This window comes from Pongo abelii, chromosome 6 (genome assembly GCF_028885655.2).
Source record: "Pongo abelii isolate AG06213 chromosome 6, NHGRI_mPonAbe1-v2.0_pri, whole genome shotgun sequence".
NCBI lineage: Eukaryota > Metazoa > Chordata > Mammalia > Primates > Hominidae > Pongo > Pongo abelii.
Window position 1 is genome coordinate 149,655,602 of NC_071991.2, and position 17,462 is coordinate 149,673,063.

General features: G+C 38.4%; 1 protein-coding gene across 25 annotated transcripts in view; it reads right to left on the minus strand.

The window, feature by feature from the left end:
• KMT2C (lysine methyltransferase 2C) overlaps positions 1 to 17,462 on the minus strand; it is a 303,762-nt gene that overhangs the window by 36,324 nt on the left and 249,976 nt on the right. For 24 of the 25 annotated variants that reach the window (XM_063726211.1, XM_063726208.1, XM_063726207.1 and 21 more), the window contains 9 exons: positions 16,450 to 16,582; positions 15,997 to 16,211; positions 14,298 to 14,371; positions 11,712 to 11,894; positions 9,448 to 11,331; positions 8,577 to 8,869; positions 4,969 to 6,785; positions 2,909 to 3,020; positions 39 to 117 (listed from right to left, as the gene is read on the minus strand). In XM_063726211.1, coding sequence (XP_063582281.1) covers positions 39 to 117; positions 2,909 to 3,020; positions 4,969 to 6,785; positions 8,577 to 8,869; positions 9,448 to 11,331; positions 11,712 to 11,894; positions 14,298 to 14,371; positions 15,997 to 16,211; positions 16,450 to 16,582 — 4,790 coding nt within the window. The remainder of the gene's footprint in view (positions 1 to 38; positions 118 to 2,908; positions 3,021 to 4,968; positions 6,786 to 8,576; positions 8,870 to 9,447; positions 11,332 to 11,711; positions 11,895 to 14,297; positions 14,372 to 15,996; positions 16,212 to 16,449; positions 16,583 to 17,462) is intronic. The other variant, XM_063726216.1, reaches the window with a different exon arrangement.

A 17,462-nucleotide genomic window follows, 5' to 3' on the forward strand; every position in this document is an offset into this window, starting at 1 on the left:
GCGTGCATTCTAGAGTGACTCATTACAGGCAGTGTTACCTGAGGAATGGCCTGTGGTCCAAGGTTCTGTCCTTCACTGTTCTGTGTTCCAGTTACCGCCTGGCCCATAAAAGGGAACCTGTCAAAACAGGGTACACCAGTATCAAATGATGAGCGTTTAGAAATTATTAATATTAAAAACTGTATTAGGTGCTTAACAGTTTTCTCTTCCAGAGAAGAATAGTGGCAATTTCTTCTTCTTCAAAACACTAAAGCCCTACTTTTCATGTACTGAGCAGATGTGATCCTCACTGTAATTCTATCAAGTGTGTGCTCTTAGCACCCTCATGTTACTTATGATGAAAGTAAGATTCAGAGATATTCCGTAACCTTCCCCACAAGGACTAGTAGGGCTGCAATAAGAAGCCAGCTAGGCTGACTCTAGAGGTTTTACTCTCTATTATGTGCCTCACTCCACCTTACGATAAAATGAATTCAAAACTTCAGAATAAAAATAAGTTGATTTAGTTTTATAACATAAACTCTAAGGAAATGTTTTCTCATTCCAGTCTTTATTAAAAACTAATTGAGAGTTTAGTTATTTTATATTCTAAAACAAAAGACATTTCCCTATTTAAGAATTTTCATACATTTTCTTACATTTCTATATCTAATGTTAAAGCACATCAAAAATTGACGACTGACCAAGATCAGTCTGCATAGTTAAACGTGTTTAGAGAAATGTTACTCATTCTAATTAAAACTATAAAAACTTCACAGAAGCATTACTGCTTACATGAAAATATTTCCTCTGGCATTATCAAATGCTTTAATATATCAAGATATATATACAATTTTCAAAATGTATTCCAAAGCTGTATATTACTATTTAAGTACTATTAGGATATAGAATATGTTTTTAAATTATTTACTCAGGTTTTTCATTCATCTGTCACCCTACCCACTGCTACAGGTCTGGTCTAAATGATCTTCTAATCTGAATATCACACATGGTCTATCATCCTAACTCAACATATCACACTACTCTAAGAAGGGACTATCACTTCCATTTCTAAAAAGCAGTCAGTAGAATAGTAAGCCATATACCTGATACATGACTAATGTATCTAACCAGCAGACACATGATGCTAAAAGAGCATCAGATGCTGAAAGGCCTCAAATTCTGAGGTCCATATTTAAAACTAAGTGCTGGTCAGGTGCAGTGGCTCATGCCTGTAATTCCAGCACTTTGGGAGGCGGACACAGGTGGATCACCTGAGGTCAGGAGTTCAAGACCAGCCTGACCAACATGGTGAAACCCTGTCTCTACTAAAAAATACAAAAATTAGCTGGGCATGGTGGCATGTGCCTGTAATCCCAGCTACTCCAGAGGCTGATGCAGGAGAATCGCTTGAACCTCGGAGGTGAAGGCTGCAGTGAGCCATTGCACTCTATCCTGGGCAACAAGAGCGAAACTCCGTCTCAGAAACAAAAACAAAAACAAAACTAAGTAGTAAATAAAACTCAGCATTTCCTTGTTTTGAATATACATAGAAACTACAATATTATTAGCAAGTACGACGACTATCACCAATAGAAGACAGATTATTTTCCTATCGAGTGTTGTAGGCACCTAATAGATTAGTTATGTTCATCATTACTTTCAAATTATGGTTTATTGCTAAATTTGTTAATACTTTAAGGAGCATATATACCATAAATTTAATTATATTTTAATAACTACATTTCAAGTATAATCATTTCCTTTGTAATGCTATGTTTTAAATTTTCTGCATATAAAACATTCTGAGAATTTCAAAGGCTTCACTGGAATCCAAAAAGATTCAAGACATAAAACAGTTAGGAACCTCTATGATAGAGAAATAGTGTTAATAAATATTGCTCAATAATGGAAATCATTAGAAACCACTATCTCTACTTTGATCTCAAAAATGCTTCTTAACCATGTCCAAAGTATCTCAACAACTGAAAAGAACCATACCCTTAAGAATTCAAATTTCTCTGAAATATATGCATCTTAAATTCGTGCAAATTTTATATTCAATTCTATAATCATCCACTTTTTTTATATAAAAGTTTTTCAACAAGATAATTAGACTAAATTGAGGCTCTATGCTTACTTTATCGACAGAGGTTCTCATATAGTAATACATGTAAGACTCATTCATGCTTGCTAAAAATACAGACACACAGGCAACCATCTCCAGATATTCTTATTTAGTAGGTCTGCAGTAGAGCAAAATAATCTGCATTTAAAAAAAAATTACCCCATAATTCTCATGGTGGTCCATGATCAAAATTTAAGAAACAGTGCCCTGTGGTTAATAACCCTTAGAGGGCATAATTTCAAAAATTCAGATATTGAAATAACCCCTACTGTGTTCTTTAATGCATCATTTCTGATTTTCTCCTAAGAGAGAAAAGACAAACTCTGTAACTCCTAACTTCCAACTGTCCTCTTATCTATTCCTTGTAACTTTCTTTTTCTGATTCAAAACCGGTTTGGGAACATTTTATTTTAGAACTGAATTTATAATTGCTTTAATCACTCAGTGTCTTAACTGAAAAAAATCTTAGATAACATGAACAATTCTAAAGGTATTTAAAAGAGCACAGACTTAAATACTTTGACTTGAGTAATCAGGAAATCCAATCTTCCAAATCTTTTTAAGATGTTTTATATTTACCATCCTTGAGACTAATGCTCTTAAACTGGTTCTTACACTAATTTCTTAAATCGGTATAGCATTTTATATCTGATCATATCGAGCTGATGCCATGACAACTTAAATAGTATTGTTCATTCCTAGAACAAGGGCTTTCCATTTTCTGTATGTTTTTTCTAAAAACTAGTAATGATTTCATGAATGTCTAGATGCCCAGTAAAAACAAGCAGCCCCTCCACCTACCTGCTCATCACCATTGGTGGCATGCCCAGATTGTTTTGTGCCATCACTTTATTTATGCCTTTAAGGGCCACCATTTTGGCTTTCATTATAGGATCTGTAATTGCATCAAAATCTAGAAAAGAAATATAAAGTTACTTATTTCATAGTAATTAGTTCAAGGTACACTAAGAAGTAATTCAAATATTACAAGCTCTTAAACTTTATTATTTAATAATCATTACAGATTTCTGAGATGGCAACCTTATCCTGGGTTTAATTGCATCTCAGTAGTCCTTAATTGAATCATGCTTTAATACCTTAGTCCTGCAGGAATTAAAACAAAAAGTCAAGTTTAAGGGAGATTATAAGCAATAGTCTAAAGCAATGCAATTAATTCCCTTTCATCCAAACTTTTGCAGTGCTGATCAGAATGGCTTCTTTAGTAAATATAACATCACAAATAAGAATTTGCAATACTAAGGAATTCTACTAAATTAGTTATCACTCTTAAAAGAAAAACGTACCAATTTCTTAAGGGTATACCCTCTCAATAAGCAGCTACTAAGAGAAAACCTATTTGCATCTAAATGAAAAAAAGGGAGCAAAATGATGAAATTGGGGTTATATAAAATGGAATGTCAATTTTATTATTTAGAATAAGGCACACTGCTTAGACATGTGCCCTTTGATTGCTAATTCTTATTCTTAGAGGCACTGAGGCATTTTGACTGCATTGCTTTTGTTGTTTTTAGAATCAGTAAACCATTAGAAACAAGTTAAAGAGGTTTATATAGCAAAAAATCGCCAAGCATTTGTCATACACAAAAGGACAGTAAGAAGCTTTATTTCCATCATAATTTTCTTAAATTCATCCTTCCATGACTGAAAACATATGGCAACAATGGTTGGAATGTAGGAACTAAGAAGACAACTAGTTTCTATTAAACAATTCCATAAATAATAGAATTGAGGGAAGTTTGTAACTCAGTTTTGAATCTCTTAATTTACCTGGAAAGAACCTAAAACTCTTCATTGCTTTCATTTTTTTTTTGAGACAGAGTCTCGCTCTGTCCCCCAGGCTGGAGTGCAATGGCGCGATCTCGCCTCACTGCAACTTCCGCCTCCTGGGTTTACACCATTCTCCTGCCTCCGTCTCCCGAATAGCTGGGACTACAGGCGCACGCTGCTATGCCCAGCTAATTTTTTGTTATTTTTTTAAATTATTATACTTTAAATTCTGGGATACTTGTGCAGAATGTGCTGGTTTGTTACATAGGTATACACATGCCATGGTGGTTTGCTGCACCCATCAACCCGTCATCTACATTAGGCATTTCTCCTATTGCTATCCGTCCCCTAGTCCCCCACCCCCCGACAGGTTCCGGTGTGTGATGTTCCCCTCCCTGTGTCCATGTGTTCTCATTGTTCAACTCCCACTTATGAGTGAGAACATGCAGTGTATGGTTTTCTGTTCCTACATTAGTTTGCTGAGAATGATGGTTTCCGGCTTCATCCACGTCCTGTGTTGCCCAGGCTGGTCTGGAACTCCTGAGCTGAGGCAATCTGTCTGCTTCAGCCTCCCAAAGTGCTAGGATTACAGGCATGAGCCACTGTGCCCAGCCAACTGCTTTCATTCTAAAGCTCAAGGAGGGCCAGGCAGGGTGGCTCACACCTGTAATCCCAGCACTTTGGGAGGCCAAAGCAGGCGGATCACCTGAGGTCAGGAGTTTGAGATCAGCCTGGCCAACATGGTGAAACCCTGCACCTCTACTAAAAATACAAAAATTAGCCAGGCATGGTGGCGCGTGTCTGTAGTCCAGCTACTTGGGAGGCTGAGGCAGGAGAATCACTTGAACCTGGGAGGTGGAGGTTGCAGTGAGCCGAGATCGCGCCACTGCACTCGATCTTGGGTGACACAGTGAGACTCTGTCTCAAAACAAAACAAAAAAAACCCTCAAGGAGGAATAGAAAAACTCAGTGCTCTATTCCAACTGTAATTCTAATAATAAAATCTTATAAGCATATCGCATGCCGCTCTAATACCCATAGTAATATATGTTGAGACTCAAGAAAACTCCTACCAATATTAGGGAAGAATGGTTCTGATCGCTGACGAATCATGGCTTGCATCTGTCTTTGCTGCTGCTGTTCTTGCCTTTCTTGATCCAAAAGATCCTGTAGAAGTAGAGGCTGTTCTTCTAGAAGAAGGGGCCTCTCTCTATTCTGCTGTGCTAATGTTTGAGGAATCATTAGCTGTTGGGGTCCAGACATGCTACTGGTACCAGACTGACTTGTTAGAGGCCCAGTTTGAGTTGTAGGTTTTCCTGTCCCCAGATTGTGGTTAACTGTTGATTGACCTGGAATGAATCCTGGATTTACCTGCACACCCTGAGAAAAAACATGGTTTACCCTAGAGACCACTGTTACATTAGAATTCATGGTATTATCCAAAACATGGCCAGGCAGTGCTATTAAAGGAGGCAAACTTGACACATGATTGGATGGTGAGGCTGGCAGAGTTGGTGGTGGAGACCCCAATGGCCTAATGTCTGAATTATCAGATTTCTCATTAGCAAGTAAACTTGAGAGAACTGGAGTTGATCCAGTTATGCCACAAGAATTTATTACATCTTGAGCAGGTAGTTGAGTGGATGCTTGAATGACATTTGCACCGGGGCCAGCAGTTTCTCGATTGGTTCTTTTCTCAAATAGATCTGGATCACAAGGATGCAAAGAAGTCTTTTCTCCATCATTTAGGTCTGAGTGAGCAGAAGCCTGTGAGCAAGGAGTGTCAACATTATCTTTATTCTCATCACTTTTTTCAATTTCACATTTGGATTCCACCTTAGAATCTGGAGACAGTACTTCCGTTTTTACCTCATTGGTAACAGTGGATTTTTTCTGTGGTGAATGTTTATCAGAGAGAACCAGAGTTTTGTCTTCTTGTTCCTTTTTTTTTGGTTCAACAGATACACATTGATTATCTAACTTATCATCAATTGGAAGGTCTAGTTCCTCATTAAACATGCTTTTCTTATCTCCCATGTCAAGTTCTGGATCTGTATATGCAATGATATCAAACTCTCCTGACCTTAAGAGGTCATCCAGGTTGGGATCATTAGTTTCCAAATTATCTAAAGTATCCAATTCAACTACCTTGCCATCCTCTGTATCTAAATTTAAGTTTTCAAGATCTTCATCATCTAAGTCTTTGACTTCAACCCCCTCAAGGTCTTTAACATCCAGTTCTTTCACAGAAGGGTCATCAGAATCGAGTTTTTCTTCTAGACCATCAGAAGGTTGGGTGGCTATCTGTAAATTATCAGACGTTGTTTCAGATGGTACAGATGTTGACAAAGGAGCTTCTGAAAATTCACCACCTAGTGGATGGTTCAGAGTCCTCATGACCACAGAAGATGAATGGACAGAATGACCTTGCTCTTGTTGAGATGGTGGCACTTGTTCCAAATCTGGGTGCACAGGTAGCTGATTAGGTATACCCTGGGGAGGTCGTCTCATGGGCTCTGTGTGTCTAGGGCCCGGAAAGTCTGGCCGGGGAATGAAGTTTCCATGTCTCAGATTAGAAGATGCCTCTACAACGCTGCCAGGTGGAGCACTGAAAGGCAGCCGTTGCCTTCCGTCAGGAGCCCTATGTCTCAGTTCAATATATGCTTGGCCCAGTATGTTGTGCTGCTGAACTGGCAAGCTCTGTGGTGAAAAATGCTGAGGAAGTCCAACTGGATTATTCATCTGTGAGTTATTTAAAGGCCTAGGCATATCTACAGATATTGATCTTCTTAGCTGTGGAGAAACTCCAGATCCCTGTATTTGTTGAGGAGGCACAAGGAAGCGCTCTTGACTCGGCATGGTACCATGACTACCTCCTGGAAATCCAAATCTTTAAAAAAAAAAAAAAAAAGCAAATAGGTATTATGTTAAAAAGAAAATAGGTATTATGTTAAAAAGAAAAGTCTTCAATTAAACTGTACATACAAAATGTTGCCAAATACAATGACTTACAAAAGCAAAGCTATCACCATTAAAAAGTATTTACAGGTATTCATATGCAAGTAAGACTTTGCTAAGAATCCTATAATGAACACCATATCTGAGCTCTAAAGGCTTAAGATTTAACAGATAACAAAACTGAAGATGAAGAAACAACAAACAAGCAGATGAAATCAATTGTTCAGAGATAAGAACACTACTACTGGACTTTTTCAGGAAGAGTTTCTTTTATCTATATTTAGGGAGGTTCGATGGAGGAAGCTGATTTGGGGAGGATGTTTGAATGAAGATAGGTCTTCATACCTATTGAGGGACTTAGAGGCCTCAGTACATGAGACTACAAAGACACAGGTTTGATGACGGGATAGACTAAACTTAGAGAAAAAGACGAGTAGGCCTCATCTATAAAGATTAAGTAAATGAATAAATTGTTGGACTATTTTATATTGTACTTGCTTCTAGATAGGATTACAGGCAACTTACACAGAATACAAAGCATAGCAAGAGGCATAAATTATAACAAGGTGGAAGAAAAAAGGGAAATTAAGATTACAGGCAACTTACACAGAATATAAAAGGTAGCAAGAGGCATAAATTACAACTAAGGTAGAAGAAAAGGAAACAGAATATAACATGGAGGTAGATATAAGACTAAAAGACATAAAACTAAAAAGCATATCTTAAAGAACTATTTCCTTATTATAACTAGGGCATAGGTTTGGCTTTGACTTTAGCCACTCTGAAAAAGGAAACATTCTTATGATTCATCACCACTAACTTACAACCCTATCTCACCATGGAAAGTTCCTAAAGGGAAAGTCCTTTCAGTTTGGAAATCTCTAAAATTTATTATTATTATTTTTTAAATTGAGACAGAGTCTCGTTCTGTCTCCCAGGCTGGAGTGCAGTGGCATGACCTCGGCTCACTGCAACCTCCGCCTCCTGGGTTCAAGCGATCCTTTTGTCTCAGCCTCCTGAGTAGCTGTGAATACAGGCGCGGTGCATGCCGCCATGGCCGGCCAATTTTTGTATTTTTACTAGAGGCAGGGTTTTACCATGTTGGCCAGGTTGGTCTCGAACTCCTGACCTCAAGTGATCCGCCCACCTCGGCCTCCCAAAGTATTGGGATTACAGGCCTCAGCCACTGCGCCCAGCCTAAAATTAATTTAGAATGTAAAGTTAAAAGGTAGAAATTTGGAGAGGACAAGTCTCATCACGTCGTAGGAGGCCTTGCCTATACAGAATAGCTACATTTTGAGGATGTCATATGATAAACTACATCATTAAGGGTGCAAGGTAATGCTAACACAGTTAATACTTAAAAACAAAGGTAATGTTTTCAGAGTCTGTAGAGTTCTTAGAGAGGAAAAAAATGTCTATGACCTCTCATTAGCACTAAATAGTTGATTATATATATTTCAAAGGGGAGAAAGAAGTAGAAAGCAGTAACAGCTTCCTGATTAATACTAACTTCATTTGTCTATTTCTTTTCAAAAATTTTTAAATTTGTTTAAGGGGGGGGGGGTCTCACTATATTGCCCAGGCTGGTCTCAAACTCCTAGCCTCAAGCAATCCTCCTGCCTCAGCCAGTAGCTAGGATTACAGGCACAAGCCATCACACCCAGCTCTGTTTCCCTCTTCTAATAGCAATTTAAGTTCGGCAGGAAATTAAAAGCATTACCTAAATCCATGAGGTCTCATCCCCATACTAGCAACATCAGGAGGATAGGGTCCACGCTGATCTTTTGGGAAAACAGCATATCTAGGTCCTAAAGGAGGGGCAACAGGAGACCTAATGTTCCCAGGATACGGAGGTGGGGGTCTGGTAAAAGCCTGGTTAACATTCTCTGGTTGCCAGTGTTGAAGAGGCCCTGGATGAGGCACTGCGGGTGAGTCCTGTGACCCCTTCTCCTGTCGACCTGCAATCTTCTTCTGTTGTTGCTGCTGGAGAATGATTTCACGTAACTTCTGCCGCTAAATGGGAAGAAACAAAAATCACTGGGATTTATGGTAATTAATGGCTTTTTAAAGCGTACTGGCTTTTTATTTTTAGATATGGGATCTTACTATGTTGCCCAGGCTGGCCTCAAATTCCTGGACTCAAGCGATCCTCCTGTCTCAGCCTGTCAAGTAGCTGGGATTACAAGCATGCGCCACCATGCCTGACAGGTTAGTGGCTTTTTAAATCCTGATACTTTCATTATGTGGCTATGGTAATGTTTCAAAGTTTGATGAAATACCAGTTACATTTAACTATTCAATATATTAGGAAAAATAATTTGATGATTTGGGTCCTTTTCCTTGCCAGACAACTATCACAAAACAAAGCTTTAATACTTAAGGATTCCCCTGAGAATTCGTGAAGACTGAAATCAGATACAGAATAAATTAAACTGGTGTTAATTTCATCATTTCATTTTTCTTTTTTGCAGTATGACAAACTCTACAGAATAAATAAAAAATTAACTCCTGTATAGAAATTACTCAGTTTGATGAAATGAACAGCTTCCTCAAATAATACATTTAAAACTGAGAACATACAATGTGTTTACCTGTCTCAATTTCTCTGTATCTGCTTGGGCCATATTTACAGTATTCTGTGTATCAGTTACTCCTGAAGTTGGCACAGGTCCAGGAAGTTGGGAGACACCAGAGAACTGCTGGCCTTGGGAGTGCATTGGAGAGTTTGAAGATGCACAGAAGCTCCCCTCTGATCCAGGCCTTGGCTGATCAGCAACATCATGGGCAGTTTGACTTGTTCCAAAAGAGTCAGACTGAGATCTTGGAGTCATTGGAGGCTGATCATAGGGATCACGGGCAGCAGATGGGGAAACACGGCTAAATGTGTCTGAAAGACCAGGTCCAGGGGGCCTAGGTGTCTGGGAACATGTATCAGGTGGCCTTACCAACGGGCCAGGTAAAGCTGGTCCTCGGTTTTGTGCTGCTTGCAGGAAAGGATCCTGATTTGGCATGAGGACTGGTCTTGTCATTGAGGACCTAGTAAAACCCTCTGAAATCCTTGGCCTTGGTGTTGCTGGTGGCTGAGAGTAAGGGACAGAAATTCCAGGTCTTGGTGTTCCAGGAGGATGAGCATATGGATCAGAATGCCTCTGATTAGTTACAGGTGTAACAAACAAGTCAGTTTGTGTGGATGGTCTTGGGGTTGGGGGCTGCTGACTATATGGGTCAACAGTAGTAGGCCGGGGAGTTCCAGGAGGTTGAGAGTAAGGGTCTGTATTGGACCTAGCTGTTCCTGAAGATTGGGAATAAGAATCTACAACAGGTCGTGGAGTTCCTGGGGATTGGGAGTATGGGTCCTGAGATGTTGGCCTTGATATGGTTCCAGGCTGGGAAAAAGCCCTTGAAGGATGGGCAAAAGATTCATTCATTGCTGGATGTGGGGTTAGGGGAGGCTGACTATATGGATCATTTGACTGATTATGAGAAAAATTATCTATAGGTCTTGGTGTCAAAGCAGGCCTTTCATAAGGGTCAACAGACAATCGCCTTGATGCCTGTGACACTGATCCATAAGGATCCTGAGAGGATGGAGGAGGTTGCATTGGAGTCTTAAAAGGTCCAGGACCACTATCAAGAGGCGCAGGTGTCAACAAGGGTCGTGCATATGGGTCAGGTATCCTTTGTCTTTGAAACACATCTGCCCTAGGAGATGGTTTAGTAAAGTGATCATTGGTTCCAGCTGCTACAGGGCCTTTTGCAGTTTGTTCTGAAACTACAGGAGACCGGGATAGGCCCAAGGATTTGGGAAATTGATCTGTCATCACAGGCCTAGGTGTGTCTGGAGGTTTTGCATAGGGGTCATTATTTGTCGTGGAGGAAGAACATAAATCTCTGACTGGGGATGGCCTATTTGCTGTTGTCTCATTCATTTGAAGGGGCCTAGATACCGATGATAAAGGTGTACAGTTTTCCACTGGTGCAGCAGAATTTCTTCTGGAAAAACTATGGCCCACAGGAGGTGGTCGAGGGGTACCAACCATTTTTGCATATGGATCCACTGGAGATGGTGGTCGTGAGTTAGAGGATCCAGGTGAAAACACTTGTGGTGAAGGTGGCTGAGAAGTCTGAGCCTGAGAAAGACTATCCTGGATAGGAATCCGGGATGGGGCTGGAGGAGGAGGTGGAGCTTGTGGTTTTACAAACACATCATCTGAAGATGTAGACGTAGGGGTACTGGGTGGCTGTTTTGTAAACAGTTCTTTATGGAATGACTGTGCAGGAGACATATTTCCATTACCAGGCTGAGGTGTCAAGGGACTCTGTATCCCACTACTTGGTGTATCTGAACCAGACTGCACCAGAAGATGCTGAGAACCAAACTGCTGTTGTTGCTGCTGCTGCTGCTCATTTTTCACCTGTTCAAGTTTCTGTGTGGCTTCAATTTTAGCTTGCTGCTTACTTTTCTGACGCATTTGCTATTAAAATAGAAAAGAAAAAGCAATCATATTTAGGTTAAGGAAGAAAACTACCATCATGGGGGGAAAAAGCAACAGAAAGTTAATTTGTTTGATGTCAGCAGCTACCAGATTGCTCCCATATTAGATTATGAATTCCTGAAGAAGAGAAATTACTCATCATGGTATGTTCCATTTGTGCCTAGGGCAGTATATTGTTTATAATATTTCGATAAACTTCTCAAATCAATTTAAATATATTTTACTGAAAAGAGAAACAAGTCTATCCTAAATCAAATTTTCATGGTCTAAGAACTATATTCTAAAATAATAATGCAAAGACCTCCCTTCTCAAAACAAAAATGCAACTTCAAAAAGTAGATTATCCAAAAATTCCATACCTGTCTAAATTTCCATTCCTGTTCATGTTCTGATTCTCTTTGCTTTAAAGGATCTTTAAAAAGCTCCGAATCCACACGAGAGCTGGGATCAATGCTATCTTGCTGTTGCTGCCTTTTCATGGAATCATTTGACATCTGTACTTTATTAATACGTAAAGCAGCTCTGTTATCTCTGGCTTTTTGCTTTGACAAAAGAAGAAAAAAAATTTCCCAGATTATGTTAAATGTTTTAAGGAATAAAATAAAACTATCATGAACTTTCTCAAATAAAAGAAAAAAAAGTCAGGTAAAATAGCTGAAATACTTACGGCACCTTCCAAAAAAGGATCTGGACACTAACTCATCTTCTCTCTTTACAGTGCACAGTACCTATCAGTTGAGGATATATTTCTATGTATTTGAATTAAGCTTAAAGATCCTAGGTGTGATTTAATATTTTAGTTCCTAGTTTTCTTAACACATCCTTAGAAATGATGTCTCCTTCAATTTAGAAAGAAGGGGCTGGGGCCAGGCATGGTGGCTCATGCTCGTAATCCCAGCACTTCGGGAGGCCAAGGCAGGTGGATCACCTGAGGTCAGGTGTTCGAGATCAGCCTGACCAACATGGTGAAACCCCACCTCTACTAAAAATACAAAATTAGGCTGGGCGCAGTGGCTCACACCTGTAATCCCAGTACTTTGGAAGGCTGAGGTGGGCGGATCACCTGAGGTCGGGAGTTTGACACCAGCCTGACCAACATGGAGACACCCCATCTCTACTAAAAATACAAAATTAGCCAGGTGTGGTGGCACATGCCTGTAATCCCAGCTACTCAGGAGGCTGAGGCAGGAGAATCACTTGAACCCGGGAGGCGGAGGTTGTGGTGAGCCAAGATCGCACCGTTGCACTCCAGCCTGGGCAACAAGAGCAAAACTCTGTCTCAAAAAAAAAAAAAAGAAAAAGAAAAAGAAAACTCAGCCAGGCATGGTGGCACATGCCTGTAATCCCAGCTACTTGGGAGGCTGAGGCAGGAGAATCGCTTGAATCTGGAAGGCAGAGGTTGCAGTGAGCCGAGATCACACCATTGCACTCCAGCCTGGGCAACAACTGTGAAGCTCCATCTCAAAAAAAAAAAAAAAAAAAAAATTTAGAAAAAAGGAAAAATATCCAATCAGTCTTTAAAAAAAAAAAAAATCTGGATATTTGAAACGTATCATTAAAGAAATCACTTAAAAATTTAAAAAATTCTGTCATTACCTAACTCAAGCCAAGATAAAACACAGTATATCAACACATCTATATATATGTGATAGAGCATATACACACATATATGCTCTATCCAAAATAATCACTGTAACTGAAAATATGTGCACTGGGGAACAAGCTGGAAAATAACTATATATATTTTCCAACAATAATACAGATTTAATATGCTTTAAAATGAAAGCAAGGATTTGGTTCCAGCTGACAATCTTAATTTGGCTCTTTGTGAGAAAATAATTTACCATATGAACTGCGAATCTTATAAAATTACCTAATAGTTCATGGCAAAGATCATGTGTCAAAAACTCTTTAAAGATGTCTAAATATTTCTCTTTCAAGATGTACAAAGATTCTCTATGAAACCTAACAAGAAAAGAGGTGACTGTGGAAGACACTGAGGCATGCTAATCCAGTCTCCAAATTTAGTACAGTTGTCCCTCTGTATCCATGGGGTATTGGTTCCAGGATTCCCTGCAGATACCAAAATCCACAGATGCTCAAGTCCCTTATAGAAAATGTCACAGTATTTGCATATAACCTACACATATCCTCCTGTATACTTTCTCCCTTTTTATTTTTTGACCTAGCAGGGTCTTGCTCTGTCACCTAGGCTGGAATGCAGTGGTACAATTTTGGCTCACTGAAGCCTCAATCCCTCAAGTCTCTCAAGTAGCTGAGACTACAGGCATGCGCCATCATACCCAACTAATTTTTTCATTTTTTATAGAGATGAGGTTTTGGCTCTGTTGCCCAGGCTGGTCTTGAACTCCTGGGCTCAAGCCATCTGCCCACCTTGGCCTCTCAAACTGCTGGGATTACAGGTGTGGGCCACTGTGCCTGGCCCCTCCTGTATACTTTAAGTCATCTTTAGATTACTTGTAATACTTAACACAATATAAATGCTATGTAAATCATTGTTATATTGTTTTAAAAACCATGACAAGGAAAAGAGTCTGTACAAGTTCAGTATAGATGTTTTTCCAAAATATTTTTGATCCATGGTTGGTTGAATCCACAGATATAGAACTCATGGATACAGACTGCCAACTGCACCTCTGCTGAAGAGATAAAACAATTTTAAAGTGAAATGAATTACTCCTTCCCCCCTAAAATAGCTGATTTTCAATCTTCAACATTTTGGTTCTGTTAACTTGCTTATAAAAATGTCACACTCTCTATTAAGACATAAGGAGTTAGAAAATCACTGTAAAAATAAAGTTGCTTGTTGTACAGGTACTAACAAGCATTTTCTGAAATGGAAATTTGTTTTTTTATTAACCTAATACAAATAAGGTTCAAGCACTGTATTTAAATATTTAAAAGATAGGAGTTTCTTAAAATACCACATATGGTGCTCTTTCTTGTGAGCTTGCTTTTCTCCACAATTTGGCAATTTGCTTCACTCTAGTAGTCCAATCTGCAACAAAAGAACAGAGTATAACACTTTCTCAGAGCCATGCTAATGATGTGTTGTAATAAAGAATGTTGATGAACTGCTGACAGTTAATCTTATTCAGGCCGTATTCTCATGAGGTCATAGACCTATATTAAGTTTTTTACAAAGAACAAAGATCCTGGCACAGTGTAGGCCAAACAAATGTTTTCTAAATGAAGTGTTGCCTTATTAACAACCTAGCTTGTAAAGTTGGGAAGTTTTTAGATTCAACGGACAAAGTAGCAAAAATGTAAGCCAAAAATAATAAATTCCCTCTGGTGGTAAGATACCACCAGAACCAAAGTGCAAGTTTGCAAAACATCTGTGCTATACAGAAATCTATCAATTTGACCTACCAGAAGTAAACAAAGTCATAAATAAGCATCTCACTAGCATTTGTGGACAACAAACACATGGAAAAGTAATGAGTTCAAACCATTTATATGAAATTCAGTGTCATCATGGTATACAAAATGAAGAAGCCTGGGTAAGATCAACAGTTAATGATAAATACAGAAATTATTTATTCCACATTACAAAAAGAAAGCAAGCTTCCAAAAAGCCAATGAAAATGAAAAATCAGTTCACAGACCAACAGCTTTAACACAGTATTTCATGAGGTTCTTGAGTCACAAAGTAAAATTATTAAAGAAAATTACTTTTAAAAAAGTTACAGCTCTGCTGTAAGGACAATTTGTGCTGACACAAAATGACAACATACCCATGTATGTTCATAAACAGCAAATGTAAGCATGGAAAGAAAGTGGCTGAAGAATGGGACACTGCCTTCACAGGTCTCCCTGCATCAAACCACTGATTTCTATTGTTAGATAAAAAGCATTTCATTTATTACAATACATAATGAATAAAGTACCATGAAGACGCCAATCCAAAAAGGTACCTTAAAACAGGGGTCATCCAAATGAAAAGTCACTTCCAGGTACCCCTCTAGTAATTTAAGAGTTTGTGTACTGACAGATAGCTGGGAAACTACTGCAAAACTGAGTTTGAATAACTTTTTCAATCCTGGTTTGTCTGACACCAACTCAAAATAATAAAACTGCATTGCTTGCATATATTCAATAACTGACATTTCATTAATCCAAATTTCTCATTTACTGGTTAATCAGAATTTTCACAAACTGTACTATTATCATCTGTGTTTTTCAAGAGGCAGTGGTAATAGCTGGACAGTCAGGGAAAGTGAGAGGGGAAGAAGGGAAGACAATATTGAATTCATTTCATAAAAACACTATTTAGGATTCACTGATTTAGCCTAGCAGTATTTTTGATTAAATGATAGTTTGGGTTCTAGAAATTTTTTAAAGAATCACACAACACTGATTTCTGCATATTAATAAGTACTGCTAGGAGCTGAAAAACTGACCATTTCACTAATTGAAACTAATTTTTGGGAAATATGAGGATGGATGCAGGGTCTAGGACAAAGTAAAATGCAAGATGTTTCTAGACATCTAGGGAATCTTTATGTTGTGGGTCATCATAGACGAAAATTAGTTAAGCTACCTTTCTATTGCAGTTAAAAAAAAGGTATTGCACATGGGAAAATGTTGGTAAAAGAGAGAAATAATATATTCATGGCTTACCAGGGAATTCTTCCTTTAAGTTGGGGAAATTAATATTGGTGTAGAGAACTGGGGCAACTGTTGCCATTTCACCCAGAGCCTCCTCTTTCTCCCACTTAAGCGTGCTTCTCTGGGCATTCGACATTGTGTCATTTTCTCCCTCCACAGTGGGAGCTGATGATGTCCAAGAGTTGTTAGGATCACTTGCCACTGGATTAAAGGCTGAATTTTTATCCCTGGGAAAAAATAAATATCTTTACTTTATAAACATAAAATAACTTTTTAATATATGTTCAAGTATAGCTTTCATTAAAACCTATTACAAAATAGTTAAAAGTAACATATTTATAGCAAAAGCCACAATAAATGCAACATACAATAATATCATACACAATCATTTAAGCAGACTGATTTATATATAAATCAAACAGAAATTAGTGCAATTTAAGTTTCCATAGAAAATAAGGCTTGTACCTGGCATCAGGGTAAGGGGATTGTGCAATTGCAGAGAAAGTTCCTAGTCCGCTTCCAGGTGGCAAAGAATTATGTGGGAGATGAGGACTGGGCCCAATAAGGCCATTCATGAGAGGCATCCGTGAAAAAACATCTTAAGAGAAAAAAAAATTCCGTTTGCATAATATTCATAAATAACAAGGAGTTGAAGTAAAGCTGACCTTTGAACAACATGGTTTTCAACTACATGGGTCCACATAAACACAAATTTTTTTCAACTGAATGTGGATGGAAAACACAGTGAAACCCATGCATAGAGAGGACCAACTTTTCTTGTATGCCAAGTTCCATAGGGCCAACATTTGACTTATGTATTCTCAGATTTTGGTTATACCTGGGGGTCCTGGAACCAAAGCCCCAAGTATAGAAGAGATGCTTATACTTCTAAATCAAAACCTTTAATGCAATTTAAAAGTAGGATTTTTTTCAGTATTATATTATATAATACTTAAAGAGTGACTTTTGGCTATAAGATTTTGAAATATGATCTCTACAGCTGTGATTATTTGATTATTGTATACTAGAAATAGCAAGTGTTCTGGAGTCCAAAACCCCGAGGTGTGAACCTCAATTTTACCTGTTAGAAGCAGAATCAATTTCTATTTCTGTAAACCGTAGGTATTCTGTTATTTGGGTTAATTGAGATAATGTATGTACAGCTCTAAACATAGTTCCTGGTATGCAGTAACTATTCGACACATATTAACTCCTAAAAAACACTAATGAATCACAGCAAATGCTAGTAAGTTTTATCAAATATTCTTTCTCTTCATTAAAAATTTACAAACAGATGTTTCTTATATTTTATTCCTGTTCCTCTTAATACCAAAAAAAAAAAAAAAAAATCTATGATTCTTTCCTTTTTTTTTTTTTTTGAGATGGAGTCTCACTCTGTCGCCCAGGCTGGAGTGCAGTGGCAAGATCTCAGCTCACTGACACCTCCGCCTCCCAGGTTCAAGCAATTCTGCCTCAGC